Source organism: Eufriesea mexicana, unplaced genomic scaffold (assembly GCF_001483705.2).
Source record: "Eufriesea mexicana isolate 0111107269 unplaced genomic scaffold, ASM148370v2 scaffold2792, whole genome shotgun sequence".
NCBI lineage: Eukaryota > Metazoa > Arthropoda > Insecta > Hymenoptera > Apidae > Eufriesea > Eufriesea mexicana.
In genome coordinates, this window is record NW_016910897.1 from 435,654 (window position 1) to 454,028 (window position 18,375).

General features: G+C 31.8%; 3 protein-coding genes across 3 annotated transcripts; 1 reads left to right on the forward strand and 2 right to left on the reverse strand.

Moving 5' to 3' along the window:
- Positions 1–2,219: 2,219 nt before the first annotated feature.
- Positions 2,220–9,018, reverse strand: Hcf (Host cell factor). The gene is given in 8 exon segments (XM_017904295.1): positions 2,220–2,847; positions 2,933–3,314; positions 3,395–3,622; positions 3,705–3,739; positions 3,742–6,550; positions 6,633–6,778; positions 6,844–7,551; positions 8,465–9,018. Coding segments are annotated over 8 exon segments (4,608 nt in total). The 5' UTR covers positions 8,634–9,018; the 3' UTR covers positions 2,220–2,716.
- Positions 9,019–10,073: 1,055 nt separating this feature from the next.
- alphaCOP (coatomer subunit alpha) lies at positions 10,074–14,244 on the reverse strand. Its single transcript, XM_017904243.1, has 5 exons — positions 14,096–14,244; positions 12,636–13,860; positions 11,618–12,565; positions 10,389–11,543; positions 10,074–10,310 (listed from the first exon to the last, which is right to left on the reverse strand). Exons 1-5 carry the CDS (start codon positions 14,173–14,175, stop codon positions 10,074–10,076), a joined length of 3,645 nt encoding a protein of 1,214 aa, XP_017759732.1. The 5' UTR covers positions 14,176–14,244.
- A 498-nt stretch (positions 14,245–14,742) lies between these two features.
- Creld (Cysteine rich with EGF like domains) lies at positions 14,743–16,263 on the forward strand. The gene is made up of 4 exons (XM_017904209.1): positions 14,743–14,998; positions 15,115–15,772; positions 15,840–15,935; positions 16,043–16,263. The coding sequence occupies exons 1-4, from the start codon at positions 14,834–14,836 to the stop codon at positions 16,261–16,263; spliced, it is 1,140 nt and encodes a 379-aa protein (XP_017759698.1). The 5' UTR covers positions 14,743–14,833.
- Positions 16,264–18,375: the final 2,112 nt, after the last annotated feature.

Below are 18,375 nucleotides of genomic sequence, written 5' to 3' on the forward strand. Positions count from 1 at the left end.
TTTTTTTTTTTTTTTGTAAGAATTCTTTCAGGCGTTTCACGTCCTTACGATTAATACTATCTAAGATCTTTAGATGTAGATCGTGTTGACATTTTGAATGAGTGTAATTACTACTTCATTAATTCTCTTACTGCAAGAGAACACGATTTACACTCTAAGTCTTAGGCAGTACTCATTTACTTGCCCCGTTTACTACAATAAATTAGCTTGGGAAAAAGATAACTCAGTGTGTGTATGATATTTGCTTTCGTTACTGCCAAGAGATATGAATGATTAATAGAAAGGCAGCACGCGGAATATAATATTGAAATAAAATGTCATGAAATTTATTTATACGAGTATTATAGTAAAAATTGGAATAAACTGCTTTGGCATAGTATTCAAATTACTACTTTTGTTGTTTTTTAAATTGTTTAAATTGTTATTTTATCCCGAAAACTAAAGTATAAATAACCAAAATTTTTCGTGTTAAAGTTAAAAAATGATTGTTTGAAATGTATACACTATAAATTTGTTAACAAGTTTCAGGTATATAACAGATAGATTGACACTTTCACTTGTATAATAAAATGAAGTTTAATACGTTCCTTTTTTTAGTAATTTTAGTATAGTTACAGTTAGTTTGAAGATGCATGTATCTACAGTGTAAGTACACATTCACGTTATAAAAGTTGCTACAGTGAAATAACGAGTATTTCATGTAAGATATTTTTTTCTATATTTATTCATACTTCCTTTTAATATATTTGAATATTATAGATATTGTTTCAATACATTTGGATTGAACAGAATATCATACCACGTATACGTACATTTCAAAATATTTCATTTGCAGAATGTGTATAATATTTGTGAACTGATATTCTAGTACGGTCTAGTGTCATTTCTTGTTAACAGAACTTACAAAACGAGATAGATGAACTAATAACCTTTTATCACTTGTTCATAAAAATATTTTAAGATACAGAATAACTATAACGCAAAATCTCGTGCAGTGAGAATTTGTCGAAAAAATGATTACAATCGAAAATAATATGTCAAATTATGTAAAGTTATTAGTTCTAAAGATTTTATCGACCTTTTAACACATTTCGAATAGGCTAGTTTATAAGGTATAGTTAATGTAAATTTTTAGCATAACATATTAGGGGTTTAAAACGCTATGTTAATGCTTAAGCTACAAGCAAATAACAAAAAGTTTGTATTGATAATCTAAAAATAAAATGTGCGCTTAAATTATTACAGATTCAACATAGCCCCAAGCCACCTAATCATTCATATGAACCATATTTATAATTTTTTGTAATCTGTTGACATTTTCCAAGCTTGGTTTTAAAAGCTTTTTTATTATCTCAGATAAAATATATTATGCTTAAGAGAACTGATATATTTCTTCTTTAAAGAAATTAATGTGTGACAGTTTTATTTATTTTGCCTATAAATTTCTTTTTGTTTATACTAATTTTTTGACTTAGTATATTAAAAGATTAAACTTTATATTAGACATAATATATTATAATGATACACTATTCAAATAATTATTTCGTTGCCATATAAAAATATTAATTTTGTTCAAATTTTTTATTTTCCAAAATATCAACATGTTTGAAACCAAGTTGTAATTTTCACGAATAATACGTGTAAATCTACAAACTTACATTTTTTCCCTTTCTTTACAAAATATCTTTACTTTAATGCTGAGAAAAAAATAAAAAAAATTCAAAAGCAAATTTTTATTTAAAACAATTTTATACTATGTGCTCCTTTCTCTTATATTGATTCTATATTTTCTTTTGCAATTGGCAGTAACAAAAGTAATGAGAATAAAATGTAGCACCGATATTCTATACAGAAAAAGATGATATTAACAAAATTTTTGTTACACTTGCATCGCGTTGCAAAATTTCGAAAAAATTTTAGCATAAACAATTATAAACAAAATTAAAAGAAAATATTTCCAATTACAATATTTACAATAAATATTTAAATGTAATAAGAAGTTTTTCATACTTCCACTCAATATTAGAAAATCTGTACGTACATATATGCCAGTAACAATAAAAAACTTCAAAGTACGAATAATTTAAAATAAATTCGGATAAAGCTTTTGTTAAAAACAAAGCTTTCGTACAAATCAATGGACTATTTTATTCCACCGTTTTATTATAACTTGTAGCTATATTAAATTTATCTAAGAAAAAATAAAAATTAAGGTGGTTAATATTTAGACAAAATTACATATACCGTGTGAAATAATGCAAGTGTTGATGCAAGTATCATTGGTATGTTACGGTATTCGTAGAAAGCATTTATAAACGTGGAAAAATTTGACTAACTTCAAAATAACCACCTTACCATTTATTAACAGTACTCGCGTTATCTTTACAGAAAAATGTCGCGCATTCGCGAAGGAATAGGAGAATAACGGTGAGTCAGAAAACGCAGTATAGAAAGACCTTGTATTCATATATAGAACACTTAAAATACTTTTTTTAACCCTTATGTTTATACCTCAATGTAGCTATGGATACCTCTTCCATCGCTCTATACCGTGCATTCATTTCTTTCATTTACTCGCATGTCACATCGTTTATTCGAAGAATATACTGTTTCATCGTCGTTGTTAGGCGTGTGTACCAGCGGAAATTAAATAATGAATAGCGCTGTTTGAATATTTGGGCTGTAAGAGGTCAAGGAAAAACAGGCTCACGACAAGTTAGCTACTTGGTCTTTTTAGTTTCACCTTCTTCTGTGGGGAGCTTGCTTGTAAGCGTATATTTACACCGCGTCTCTTCACTTGAGGGTTATTCTCCATAAAATTAGTTGGATCTGATGACGATACAGATGCTAGTCAAAAATTTTATATTTTATAATTTTCTATAATATACTTAAGAGTAATTAATCTTTTCATTTAAGAGAAAGAGGAACTAACCTTGTTGTAACCACCTAACTTGCGTCGCTGGTCCGTATCCTTTAACATTTCGTGCTGCTATTCTAAATATTATGGCCGGTGTTCGAGTAGTATCAACATATGCAGCACTAAGAGAACTATTAGATACCGAACAAGAATTATTTGTACCGCAATAAAATTTTGTGAATGTTAAGTTTGAATTCGACGACGTTGTCTTTGGTTCTCCGTTATTATTTGACGCAGTATTCGCCATTGCTATATAGGCAGAATATTCCAAAATGGGTCCATCATTTCTGTTAGGTGGTGGTTCCCATGAAATATGAGCACCATCTGCCGTTTTACTAATTTTAATAGCGCTAGGTGCTCCGGGGAATCCCGGAACGTATGTTCTGAATGCTGATACCTAAACAAAATTTTTTTTAAATATTACATAAAATTACATATTTCTATTTTAATATGTGCTCTTACAATTATTTTATTTACCTCACTCCAATCACTTTGTCCACAACTGTTCACAGCAGCGATTCTAAGTTTATAAATAGTTCCTTGTTCTAAGGGAACCTTAGTTCTTCCTTCAAAAACATCCATAGTTAATGGTTGAGTTATATCTAATGGTTCATCACCAGGTAAGTAATAATGTTGTACAGTAAATCTTGATTCCTGCGTTACTCCTACATCATACCATTCCTCCTCCTTCTTTTCTTTTTCAGTCTGTAATAATATGTTAAATAATACTTATATTAGAAAAAAAAGGTACAAATCATAAATCATAATCTACGGTATGCAGTTTCACCTGTTCAGCCTTTATTTTCATTGGTTGTTCTGATTTTCCGTCCTAGTACCATTCATTTTTTCTTGTTTCAAATTTTCTTTTTTAATAGGCTCGTCTTTTATTTCCATTTTTACTGGAACTATTGGTTTCTGAATATCCATTTCTTTTTCGAGAAGTGCTACATTACTGATAGATGATGTTGGTTTTTCTGGTATTTTATCTTGTTTCATTGGTTCATCGGGTTGTTCTAACTTTATTTGCATGATAGATGTTGTGATTGGAATATTAACATTGGTAGGAGTTGAACAAGAATCTGTAACCATTGGTTCATCATTGTCTTCTAATGTTTCCATTGGAGTTCCTTCAGGAAGATCCATTGGTGGTTCTTCAGTCTCATCCTTGATTTTTTCTACAACCTGATTATCTTCTTGAGAAAGCTGTGATAAACTATCTTCGGGTGATAAATGTTCAGATGGTTTATCAGATTCAGAAACATATGTGTCTACTGCCATTAATTTTATATCATTATTTTCAATTTGTTCATTTTCATCATTTTCTGGCAGTTCCATAGCATCTGGCATGGATGCTTCTTCTGATGAAGCTTCTATTGGATCCTGCATACTAGAAATTTCAGCCTTTATTTGTGCTTCTTCAGCTGATGCATTATTTACGTCTTGCATCTCACTTTCATTTACTGATTCTGATTCATTAGCAACTTCAATAGGTATTTCATTTTCGTCTGGTTGAGTATCGACAGAAGGTTCTGGATCGACTGGAATATCTTCTGACACACTTGTGGAAACAGGAAGTTCAGATGCTCCTTCTGACAAAGTTTCTGGGTCTTTTATAGAAGATTCTTCCATATGAATAGCTTCTGTTGGTGCAGCATCTGTATCTTGCTCCATACTTGCAGAATCTGCAACTTGCGAATCTTCTTGATTTTCTAATGCCGGATCTTCTGCTAAATCAATTTTATCGTTTTCTTCGTCATCATCCGAGAGAAGGAGATCTGCTGGACCATCAACTTGAGGAATTAAAAAGTTACCATCTCTATCAATTTGCATTGATTCACCAGCTCCCATCTGAGAAACCAAAGCAGCTGCTGTAGTGGTCTCATCACCATTACAATTATCTTCCATTTTACCATCTCCTGCTCCACCATCATCTGCAGATACCATGAAGGACAAATCGCCAGAAGGCTCTTGAACTGGATCTATTAAACCTGCTTCTGCAGCTAATGCAGCCAATGCTGCATCGGTGGTAGCAGGACCATCTGATGTAGATGCTAATGAAGCTGATGGTTGCTTTTGTGACGGAACAAATAACATTTTACTTGTATCTATTCCCTCTGATGCACTTGAAGTAGTAACAATTGTGCTACTTGTAGGCATAAGAGTAACCGTTTTTGCACCTATTCCACCAGACATTTGTAATGTCACAGGTTTACCAGATACTGTCACAGTCTCTGGCGTTTTTTGTATTTGTGGCATAGTAACAATCTGGCTCTTTCCAGGATTAAAGATAGCTTGTGGACTTCCCTTAGTGGCAATAGTTACTGTTTTCGGAACACCTCCTTGGCCTGGAACTGTGATAGTGATGGGTTTTCCAGTAGTTCCACCTCCCATTGCTCCGGATGACACAACGATCATTTTTACTCCTTGTTGATTTGTTACATGGTTAGTAGCTGATAAGGGTAAAACATTTACAGGTGTTGTAATATTACCCGTTTGTCCACTACCAGCTTGAGAAGTAGTAACGGCTTGTATAGTTCTTAAATTAGATCCCGTTGTAACTACTATTATTTGATTACGACCAACTAGTCCACCATTACCACCGGGTTTAGTAATCATTATTGTTTGTTTACCGCTAATATTTTGCCCTTTGCTCATTGCTACGATATTGGATGTTTTCATAGTTGTAAGAATTTTAGATCCCTGTACAGTGTTAGGATTTACTAATCTCAGTATTTTCGCTCCCTGATTAAGTGGCTTTGCACCTGTCGCTTGGACAGTTTTCCCTGGGATGAGGCTTACTTTAGGCACAGTTGCTACCATTGCCTGTGCTGTTTTAAGAAGATGTACAATCTGGGGTTGACCAGATATATTTTGACCTGGTTTTTGTAAAATAATTTGTTTACTTTGTTGTGGTGAAGCAGTTCTTAATACTGTTGCCCCAGGTGCAGCAAATCGTATTTGTTGGCCGGGCTGAACGTTCTTCATCCTAATCGTATTAGCCGTAGTTTGTGGAAGAATTGGTACATTATTCATACTTATTTTCGGAGTAGCAGCTGCTGCTGCTGCTAAGGCAGCAATTCCTGACATAGCAGCTGGTGTTTGGCCTGCCACTGTAGTATTAGAAGTGGGAACTTGTTCAGTAGCAGTGGTTGCTGTTGGTGTTGTTGTAACTAAAGGAGAACGAATTCTAATAAGATTTCCGGCTACTCTTGGTGTCATTGGACTCGATGGTTTTGTTACGCTTTGTGATGGTACTGGTTTCTGAACTGGGCTTTGTACAGTTGATTGAACTCGAACAGGAGTCTGTGGAGGTATGGACGGTCTAACAGAGGTTGGAGTTTGTGGAAGCTCGGGAGCAGCAGTAACAGGCGAAGATGTAGCAGAATCAGTTGCAAGAGTAACCATTGCTGATGTCGTCGTAGGTGTTGCAGTACTTGTTGGAGTGCTAACTGCTGGAAATGTCCCAGTTGTAGCTGAAGGTTTACATTTTTGTATTTGTAGTATGTAGTACTGTGCAGATGGTACTGGTGTCCACTGAATTTCCAATGCTTGTAAACTAGCTCTAACTAAGTTCAATTTAGATGGGGCAGACGGTTTACCAACTTCAAGGTACCATAAATCTTTACAACAAACCTAAAGATAACAGATAAATCATACTGTATGATAGGTAAAAGTACTCTGAAGTTAAAAATAAATTATAAAGACTAACCCTAACCTGATTGTTCCAAGCTTTGCGATATCCATCTCGACCGGACCATACATAAAGTTTATTATGCATTCCAATTGCGCAGTGACCAGCACGTGCACGAGGAACATTTTCTTCCAGAGTATCAACTGTTAACTGTTCCCATGTCCAAGTTTCTAAAATAATTGTATCAATTAATATCTTTCATATAATTATGATTACAAATATGAGGTCAATTTACCTATATTTAAACAAGCCAATGTGTTTGTGCATTTCCACTCTTTTTCATGTGTTGCAACTTTAACATCATCTACAACAAGTGGGACCCATCCTCCAAAAACGTACATTCGATGACCAATTAAAGTGGCAGTATGAAGAGAACGCGGTAATGGAATAGGTCCATGAACCACTGGTTTATGCCAAGTCATTGAATCAACATCAAGATACCATAAATCACCCAAACGACAACCACTCATACCACCATAAATTACTAAACAGGTTTTTCCTGTTTTACTATCAGTATAAGACACCCCAGTATGAGATTCTCTGGGTGGTGGTGCATGACCATGTGTTTGTGGTACATCCCAAACTGTTCCTCCATTAGGAAGTAGTTCAAGGGTATATAGATCATTTAAATATCTTGGTATATTATTTTTATGATCCTCGCTGTCATTAGCTAGTCCTCCAAAAAGGAAGACTCTATTACCAATAAGGGTGAAACTATGTCCCAATCTAGGACAAGGTGGTGGATCATTTTCTGGTGGTCTGGGTCTCAATTTTTTCCATTCCCACCTAACAGCTTGAAGTTCATAAAGTTCATCTGAATATTTCCCATATTCAACCATACCACCAAAGACCAAAATACGACTTCCATCAACAACAAATCCATATGCAGCACAGCCAGGTGGAATATCACCTTTTGTCGATGGTACAAACCATTGATTAGTTGCTACAAAAAATAAAAAAAACAAATTAAAGGCTAATACAAATTTATCCATTATATTTTCTTAAATTATGGAAAATTATATTTTCCAGATGTAGAAAAACATTCACAATAAAGTAAAAGAAATAAAAAAATCTTTATGAATATGTTATGTAAAATTTAATCAAAAATACAAATGTTTACATAATTTTTATTAACAAACAGGAATTTTAATTAAGTTTATTAATAAAGTAATTTTAATAAATTGAAAAAAGCTAAGAAAACAAAATTTACTAAATATGTATAATAATTGTATATATATGTATGTAATAATTTTACATTCTTATTAAATTACATTATTATATTTGTATATTTTTATATTATAAATTATACACGTAATTTAAATAGTATTAGTAAGGAAAACATTTAAAAAACAAGTACAAAATATTCATTATAGTACGCACGCGTATAATTGTGGCAGCATAGTAAAAGAAATGCTGTGCGCATTCATGATATGGTAAAGATGCGAAAACCTAAAATGAAAGAGTGGGAGGAGAAATAGGAACGGAAGGAAAAAAGAGAAGGAAGGGTGAAGTGTGAACGTGGAATGACGGGAAACGCGGCGCGTTGCGAATCGTGGTGGGGTGTATAAGACAGCAATGGCCGCTCCCGTGCGTATAAACATGAAAAATGACAGATCGCACTAATTCTACAGATGAAATTAGCCCAATGTTTAACAAATAAAACTTAAAAAGACATGTACACTGAAAGTACATTTAATATATATGAAATATATAATTATAAAGCATCTGACATAAACAAAATTCATCATTTTCACAGTGATCCGGCCGGTGACCGTTTTGTCAATGTATGCCGCCATCTTGGATCGCGGGAATCATCAAGAACGGCGCGAAAGACGCACAGCAAGGAAGCAACTTACTCGTATTATAGACATGAAGCTCGTCAACAATGCCCTCATTTCCACCGCCGAAAACGACCATAAGATCTTTAAGAGCAACTGCCCTGTGTCCATGTCTGGGTCTTGGCTGGGGTCCGGACGGATTTGTGATCCGCTTCCACTTTAGCATGGGTGCCGCCATGATGACCATCGATCACATCATTTTTTCATACCGCGCAGCTATGCACCCACCGTGTTACCCCTAGAGCAGTACAACGCCCGATGGTTTCGGAGATAGAGTGCCCTTTTTTTCAAACTTTTGTATCTTCGGTGTTCACGATTCGACAGTTTGGATAACTTCAAAGGTTCACACACCCAACGAAAACTTACTACTGCTTGATATTCTTAGCACTGTCAATATCGTACGTCTTGATTATAACCTACCTTTAACTATTGTTTTTTACTAATTAACTTAACTTAACAATATGGTTCATATAAGTATAAAGTCAGATGAATTTTGTTCGATAAGAATCATGAAAATTCTACACGATTTAGAAGACGTCTGTAACGTAACACGTATACACAGAACGCACACCGTGTATTTACGTTCACGATGTTTACGGCACTGGTTTCATGTCTTCTAGTGTGCTCACTCAGTATTCATCAATGATCCAATCCTGCATATATTTTTCATGCTGTACAATTTGTATTGTGACTAAATAATAATTTTACTATTATATTCTTATTTAAATCCATTTGATATAATCTTTTACAGTACTTGTAAAAATAAATGTATCTTTTCATCCCTTTTGAAAATTTTATAAATGGGCGAAAAACGATATAATAAAAGATTTCCCTATACACCAAGATTTCCCTAGATACTTAGAATATAAATTACATAAAGTATAGATAACTTCGTTAAGTATGATAAATATATAATAAGAAGTTTATAGCACATGCTAAAAAAATATATTGTAGTTTATAATTTCATAACATATATAACCAAACACTATCCTTGATATATTATTCTACGTAATATGCTTGCACAATTACCTAAATTACCAACTGTTATTAATATGGGGATTTTATAGAGATTATTCATTGAAATGCTTCCTTTCGAACGATTTAATTATTGCTAATACGCCTTAAATATGATCACAAATCGCATAACACTGTGCGATTATATGTGATTGATTATGAAAATGATTTAAATGTGTAATATGTTCCTAATCATTTAATTGTAACTACTCAATATAAATAATGTAAATTATACTATAATTAAATAATACACGTTTATATCATTTTTATTAAAAAAAAAAAGAAAAAAAAATAAGGAGTATTTGATGACATAATGAAATGTTTTAGTCCTTAATTTTATTTTATATTTTTAAAATATAATTTATATATACTGTTTCAATATGAAATAATAACAATAATAGTACAAATATTTTTCATCTGTTTTTTGTAAGTTAGTGAAGGAAGTATTTTTAAAAATTGAATACACATGTATTCTTCATAATATTTACGATATTTTCTGGAATGATATAATACTTTTCACATTTAATATAATTAAAGGATTACAAAACAATAATATCGTATTGACTTAATATAAATTGTCATTAAAATATTGAAACATAAAAATAGCAAAAAATTATCGGAATTGAACAGGACTTATCCTTAAACCAATACATTGTTTTCCAATTAGCGCAACTTCACAAACTTTACACACTGTATCTTTAAACTGCGGTAAGTAACATGCACCGCATAACGGACATTTGACTTCTGGTTTTCCTCTATAAATTGGAACAAATGTGCTTGCACATAATGAAAATGGATTATGTTCATCATATACTAATTGATGTTCATCTATCGGATTTTTATCACATGCCTGAAAAAGAGAAAAATATAACATTATCTTATAATTTTAAATAACATGTTTTAATAATATATATGAAAGTAAATGTACCTGCAAAATTTTTCTGACTTGCTGTGCTAATTCGGGTTTGGGTCCTAATTCAAGTAATCTTCTTGCAAATGAAGCTGCAGTTTTGTAATTCTTTAATTTGAAGAACATATTTACAGCTATCCTTAATGTAAGAATCTGATGCACAGGTTGCAAATTACAATGTGTAAAGTAGGCTGCCATTTCACAGATACGTTTCTGTTCAGCCAAAGTAGCCTTAGGTAAATTTTTTCTTTCAGTTTCCATCTTCAAACCTAGAATATACTCTTTGCAAATCTGAATTAATTCTTGTGCTTCTACAATATCTTGTCTTGTATCAACAACCAATAATGGTACACTGAGTAAAATCGCTTGTAGTTTTTCTATTGCCTCTGGAAACTTTCCACCAGTTGTCAAATGATAGCATATTTGAAGTCGTTGAACTAAATCTGTAAGATGCAATCCAATTGCAGGGAGACCACTTTTGGGACTTGTATCCTTCCAATTCCTCTGGGGAAACCCATACAACGAAGGTATATTCGGCAACGAGGCAAACGATGTTCTAGCGCGTGCAAAAGTATTCATGAAAAGATTTTGATATGCTCCAAATTCAACCACACCAACTTGATCATTTAACAATCTAAATGCCGTTTCGAATGAACCAGCTAGTATATGATCTACAACTAGCTGAGAATTATTCACCCAATGTTGAGTTGGTGATATTCCTTTTGTTGGTGGTGAATAATAGCCATCTTCCGTCACAGTTGCTGTAGTTTCGAGTTCTGGTGGTAAATCTACATCTTCAACATCCCATCCAGCGCTTTCTTCACCTTCAGGAACGTTTTCATTTTCGACACCTTCGTCATCATCTATTCCTAATTCTTCATCATTACCCCACCCTTCAGCAGGTGTAACATTATCATCTTCTGGAGCCAAAGCAGCAGCTACTTGACTCTTTCCACGCGACATCATCGCTCCTTCAAAGAAACCTTTCGATACTGTTAACAATGGCCAATTGTTTTCGGCTTGTTGAATTGGTACAGGAGGTCGGAGATATTCCGCTCCTTTTTCAAGAGCAGAAAGTTCTTCACTCATAGAACTATATTGGATATCGTCTTCTGGAGACGATATACCATGAATTTTCTCAGTTACATAAGCTAAAGAAGCTTGACCAGAGTTCTATACATAAAAAATAAATAAGAAGCAAATTGTAAAAAAAACTTGAATGCAAATTATGTTATACAAATACTCACTCGTAATATTTTTGCGCGTTCATATACGTCACCGAGTAACAAACTACCTTGGTATTGTCCAGACACATCTTTCCTAATTTCTGCAATTTTTATCATTTTACGTAATTTCTCTAAATTACCAGTTATAAGATAAAGGAACGCTAATTTTTCAAAATTTTTAGTTCTCTGATAACACATTTCAACAACTTGATGATTGCCTTGTAATAAAGCTGCTTGAGCCAAGCTCTCCCAACATGATTTTTGATCAAGTGATCTTGCAGCTTCTAAAGCAACCTCAATATTTCCACATTCTAATGCAAGACCAAATCTAGTCTTTTCATCTTTGACAAAGTGTAAAGCAACTTCAGGATAACCTTTCTGTTGCAAATATGCAATTATAGATTGACCAACGAGATTTGCATTACGCACCATGTGCAAAACCTCCTCATATTTTCTATTGATTAAAGCCAATTTAAATTTATATTCAGTTGGATCTATTCTAAGAATCCTTGGTCTGCATTCTCTATCTAGGCAGTAAACTTGATTGCCCTTAACTCGCGTTACATATATTGGGAGATCTAATGTACGGATGATGCCATGATCTCCATTATTGATTGCATATTTAATATGATTGCTGGTAGTGTAAATAAACACTCCAGAATCATCCCAAGCTCCCGATTTTACTCTAGTATTTTCATGTACAGAGCACAAGGATTCTAATCGTCGATTACAAATATTAACGGTATGTTTTGCAAGTAGAGCAACGTGAGACATATCGCTAGACCAAACGACATATCTGCATTTGGAAATTTTTACTTCAGCTAATGTTCTTTTCTGTTGAACATCAAAAAGCGTTACTTGATCAGCGTCGCGTAACAGAAGCATTCCTGTGCCAGCGTAAAATATTTCGTCACAATTTGGAATCTGCACCTTTTTTGTAACTTCATTTTTCAAATTTTTAATGACCAACTAAAACAAAAAATTAAAAATTACTTATTTTTGTTATTTTAAAATAATTAATATTTCATTAGATACAAACCGAATATGCCCTATCTAATACGGCGAAACGATTTCTAGCAACCCAAATGGCAGTAACACCCGAAGTCCGTTTCGTATCAGCATCAGTGTTTGAATCACTTTTACGTGGTATTAGGTACAGATCATAAATGCTATTTTCGACATTATTAGGTGATCTGGTACATATTAAGACAGCATTTTCAGCTTGATTATATGACATGCTGTATGGAGGTGTTTTCCCACCACCTCGAATTTGCATAACAGATGTATCTTTTGAAGTGGTGAAATCCAATTTTCTAAGAAAACGTTCTTTTACATAATAAAGAACATTTCCATAGACAGCATATGCAGGACGTTCTCTTTCTAATTTGAAAATAATCATTCCAGAATCATGGCCAGCAGCAAAAAGATTCAAAGTGGGATGTGCAGCAAGGACCCAAAATCTTTCGTGTTCTCTTCTAAATGTGTGTAAACAAGAACGTTTAGACATATCCCAAACACGAATACTTTTGTCTTCTGAATTTGAAAGAATTAAATCTTGTCGAGGATGGAACAAAACACAAGAGACATTATTATAATGCCCACGGCAAGTATCAACCTCCCAAGCTTTAGAGTCATTCATTCTCCACATTTTAATTTGACGATCATCAGCTCCAGAAACAATTAATGGTAATGTTGGATGAAAATATGCCCAGTTAACACCTCTATCATGTCCTTCCAAAACATGTTTTACAACTGCATCAGCTTGACCAAATAAATCTGTAGCACTAGGATTTTTTAAGTGATCTTCTAAACCTCCTGGACCAGGAGCTACATTTTTTTTCCTTAATCCAGAAATATCCCATACTCTAACTGTTTGATCTAAGGAGGCTGATACAATAATATCTTCAGTAGGATGAAACTGTGCACACATTACATAGTGATTATGTCCAGTTAAAACACAAATACAAGTACGACTCTGCCAGTTCCAAATACGAATAGTTTGATCATCTGATGCACTTAGAATCCATGGATATTCTTGATGAAATATAGTTGTTCTAATATAATCTAAGTGACCCAATAAAGTAAAGATACATCTTCTTTGTTTATAATTCCATACTTTAATCTTATAATCATCACCACCAGATACAAATAATGGCTGTTGGTTGTGGAAACAGATTCCACGAACTGGTCCATCATGTTCATCAAATTTATCTAATAAAGTACACATACGATAATCCCATAATTGAATAACTCCATTGTGTAAACTGTAACATAATACATATTATTTTTAAATATTATTAAAAACACTGGAGACATTATAAATAAAAGATAAATATGTTTACATAAAAAAATGTAAAAGATCATAAAAAATATTTTTATCTCACCCTTTGCCATCATTTGTTAATATAAATTAAAAACTTCATTTTATAGTATATGAATAAAATTATTTTAATAATTTAAAATACTAACCAATGAATAAGGAAGATATGTATTACTTACCTTGCAAGAACCCACGGACGTTTTGGATGAAACGATAATCCTTTTACACGAGCAGATTTTGTTTCAAACTTTGTCAACATTTTTTATTAAATATGTAATAAAGTTGTATTTAGAATACCATTCCTTATTTCTAACCCTTGTACATTTAACACGAATCAAGACACGTCACTAGTGCGACCATGAAATACATTTGTATAGATGGAAGTTGAAGTATATGTTCTAGAATATAAAATTGATTATAGATTACATTATTTTGAATTGTAAACTATTTTTACATAATACAATTTTATTATATTTCAAATTAATTAATTATTTACAACTTGTAAAAAATTATTTTCGTCCATATATTCTAATAACTGAAAAAAATATTCATTTTTCTATACATTTATTAAAAGATAAGATATTATTATATTAAAATAATATTATCTATCAAATACATATTTTATTGAAACAATTGGGAGAATCAACACATCACTTTTATATTGATTGAAACGCGCATGTTCAGTTGTACAGTACGTTGTACCATTTGACGTGTAATTGTTAATCTGAAAAATTCAGAATAACCAAGTCAGTTATACATTGACTATAATTTAAATATTTGATAATATAATGATCTTTTGTAACATATTATTCAATAAATTGTAAAAATTTTGTGTTTTTGTATTTAATAGTTATTTATTAGTTTTTAAGTAAATGCTGATATACATAGAACAGTGACCGGTACGTTTGAGTAGTATAATGCGAAAAACCAATGTTATCTATTTTCTTTTGTTAAGCTTATTTATTTTACTTTATATGTCTGCTTCTGTAAAATGTAACAAAACTCCTTCAAATGAAGAACTCAAAGCTCAAAAGTTTCCTCCATGTGCAGCTTGTAAAATTTTAATAAATAGCTTTAAAAAGGTAAGTTCATTATATATTTTAAGTTAAAAAAATTATAAATGAAAAATAACATTTTTAAAAATATATATAAATAGGTGTATATTTTTTTTAAGTATATAAAGAATTTTGTTATATAGGGTGTAGAAAGGACTAGTCGTGAAAAATTCGATGGTGGTGATAGTGCATGGGAAGAAGATAAATTAGGCTCATATTCAAAAAGTGAAACTAGATTAATAGAAATACAAGAACATTTATGTAAAGAACTAGATCGTGGAGAAACACAATGTCATACTTTAGCTGAAGAATTAGAAAATAAAATAGAAGATTGGTGGTTCAATCATCAACAAATACATCCAGATATCTATGAATACATTTGCATTCAACAGACAGAACGTTGTTGCCCTAAAGATCATTTTGGTCCACAGTGCACACCATGTCCTGGTTTTCCAGATAAAATTTGTAATAATAATGGTAAATGTAAAGGAGCAGGCACTAGAAAAGGAAATGGTAAATGTTTGTGTGATAAAGGCTATAAGGAAGATAATTGTTCGGAATGTGCAACTGGATATTATGAATCTTATAAAGATGAAAATAAACTACTTTGTTCTCAATGTCATGCTGCTTGTGATGGTCCTTGTAAAGGACCAGGTCCAAAAAATTGTGAAAAATGTATGAAAGGATGGAACATGATAGATGAAGAAGGATGCATTGATATTGATGAATGTGTAAAGAATGATGAATATTGTCCTGGAAATCAATTTTGTATCAACAAGGAAGGAGGGTACACATGTTTAAGTAAGTTTATAAAGAATATATTACAAGTATGTATAGATTTGAGACTTAACTTCTTAATATAATTTAGGTTGTGACAAGGCTTGTAATGGTTGTACTGGAGATGGGCCAGATATGTGTATAAAATGTGCAGAAGGATTCCATAAGAAGGATAATTTGTGTTTAAGTAAGTTTTATAATAAGTATAAAATAAAATTTATGCGATATTTTAATAATGATAGTAATATTAATAGTAATGTTTATTTTACTGTAACATAAAATTATTTGTTATAGATTCTGATCTTTTGGGCCGTAAACAACAAGAAAATATTGCACGATATGCTACATATTTTGGTCTTTGTATAGCTACATGTATTATTTTTCAACGAAATGTTTATATAGCAAGTGTAATTGGATTACTAGTTGGTATATACATATCAGTCTCTGAGTACATGATAGCTCATAGTAATGTTCAAGATACAACAGCAAATGTTGATATTTTAGGACCAGAATAAACGAGTACATAATATTAACTATATTTTAATAAGTTACAGTGTATATTTAAAAAGGAAAAATGAATAGTGTAATACTAATTATAGATTAATTTATCTATTTATGGTTACCACTATTTAATTCTTATTTTTCAATTTACAATGCTGTTTACTATCTGTCAAAGAATTTGATTAAATATTTTAAACTTTATAATAAACACGTGTTATGTATATAATAAATATAACACGTAATAAATATGTGCTATGTATATATTGAATTTTCTTTTCCATAAATTACACCCTATCAATAAATATGTTTTATTTAAAAGATGTTAATGATCTTAATATTAATAAAAATTTTTTTTTCTTTGATTCAGAATTCTTTTTTTTATAAATTTCACCCCATTAATAAATATGCTTGAAAAATATTTTGTTTTGAAAAAACATCTCTTTACCATTTACTTTTTCATAGCAATTATCTATTTATTTCGATTTATTATATCATTAAATATATATATGCATACAATACTAGGAATTACAATTGATAATGTTTTCAATAGATAAAATTTTGATAAATTATCTATAATGTAAAAATGTGTATATTGCATAGTACAAGCCGTTTCCACCAGATGGCTATAAGGATAAAACATTTCTCGCTTGAGAATTCTACGGACACAATTTTATAACCAAAGTAAGGGAAAATTTCATATGCAATACTTTTATGAATATCCATATTATAATTTTTGCAGAAAGCTGTTACAGTGCATAGCTTCTTTAGAAACTTCAAATGTCAATTGAATTTTATAAAATTCATCCAAAGAGCGGGCAAGAGAGTTTGAAATTTTTAAAAATTTGATTTTTTTATCTCTTAAGTAGTAGTTTGAAGACTTGAAGTTAATATACGGAAGGTCCCAGCCTTTGAAACAAGCAGATTTTGTCTGCCGTAACGCATCAGCACATATATATAACAATTTAACATGACAGTCTATCAATATGTAGCCGATTCTACAGGTCCCGTGATATCAGAAAAGTCGAGAATCGACATTATACGTGTCAACTTTCACTCTGCTTTGGGTAAAGTAACCCAAAATCAAAACGAAATTTTGCTAATACGCTTTATCGTTTAGCTCTAAAAAGTTTATTTAACTCCATTACAGATGTGAAGATTGTTCATATTCCTGCTAATACCTTCATTAAACTCTTTGCTAGTGTCTCATTAATTACGAGCACTATGAATATTATCATAGAACCAATAGCTGCTGTACTATACGACACTCTCCACGATGAAAAGATTAAAACACCTAATAAACGATCTCTTAAAAACTCTAAAAAACGGTCGAATTGCTTGAAAATCCAGTCTATCACTCATACAATAAACCAAACTCGAAACACATAGTCACATGTACAAGCTAGAAAAAACCGATTAGTGAAAAATTAAAGATACATCTGAAAAATTACGTTCCGAAACATAAAACGAGTTTCCTCGAAACTATGTTTCCAAAAACGATACGCAGGATATCTCAAGACCCAATCTATCAATTATTACGAAATTTTCCAGATATCTTTATCATAACATTTACTAGACATTGATGTTCGATTTTCCTAAAATAAATAAACAATTTCAAAAGATATTAACAAAAAGCATAAAAACTTTTCTTAAAAATTCGATAGATCAACTATAAGTAACTGCTATTTTGCTAATTCTCAAAAAAATTGAAACCTTCGAACCACGATACCTACAGAACAAATTATACTCTCAATTCCATTTTGATTTTCTTTTATCACTAATCCCGTTTATCAGAAATCCCGCATCCTGAAAGACCACGTTGAAGAAGATCACCTCGGAACGATGACATCGCGAAGCTAAATAAGTGACTGTCTTTAAAAACTTAATACCGTTTTATAAAGCTCTCATAATACGTTGAAACAAGTCACAGAAGCTTAATCCATCAAACGTTTACTTTTGCCTGGTGTTTCTTCAAAGTATCCCTAATTTTTCAATCAGTCGAACTGTCTTACCCTCTTAAGTTGTTATCCCAGTACCGAATAATTCTCGAATGAAAGTAACTCATGTAACAGTATAATCGTACTTAGAGCATTAACCACGAATTTTTCGAAATATAAAAGATTAATAAA

What these genes read in the sequence shown, in the direction of transcription:
- Creld (XM_017904209.1), top strand. Translation starts at nt 14,834, where the DNA reads ATGCGAAAAACCAATGTTATCTATTTTCTTTTGTTAAGCTTATTTATT. An exon ending in AGGAGGGTACACATGTTTAA is followed by an intron (nt 15,773 to 15,839) that starts GTAAGTTTATAA and finishes AATATAATTTAG; the next exon opens with GTTGTGACAAGGCTTGTAAT. An exon ending in GAAGGATAATTTGTGTTTAA is followed by an intron (nt 15,936 to 16,042) that starts GTAAGTTTTATA and finishes TATTTGTTATAG; the next exon opens with ATTCTGATCTTTTGGGCCGT.
- alphaCOP (XM_017904243.1), bottom strand. Translation starts at nt 14,175, where the DNA reads ATGTTGACAAAGTTTGAAACAAAATCTGCTCGTGTAAAAGGATTATCG. An exon ending in TATTAGATAGGGCATATTCG is followed by an intron (nt 12,566 to 12,635) that starts GTTTGTATCTAA and finishes TTTTTGTTTTAG; the next exon opens with TTGGTCATTAAAAATTTGAA. An exon ending in AAGTCAGAAAAATTTTGCAG is followed by an intron (nt 10,311 to 10,388) that starts GTACATTTACTT and finishes TCTCTTTTTCAG; the next exon opens with GCATGTGATAAAAATCCGAT.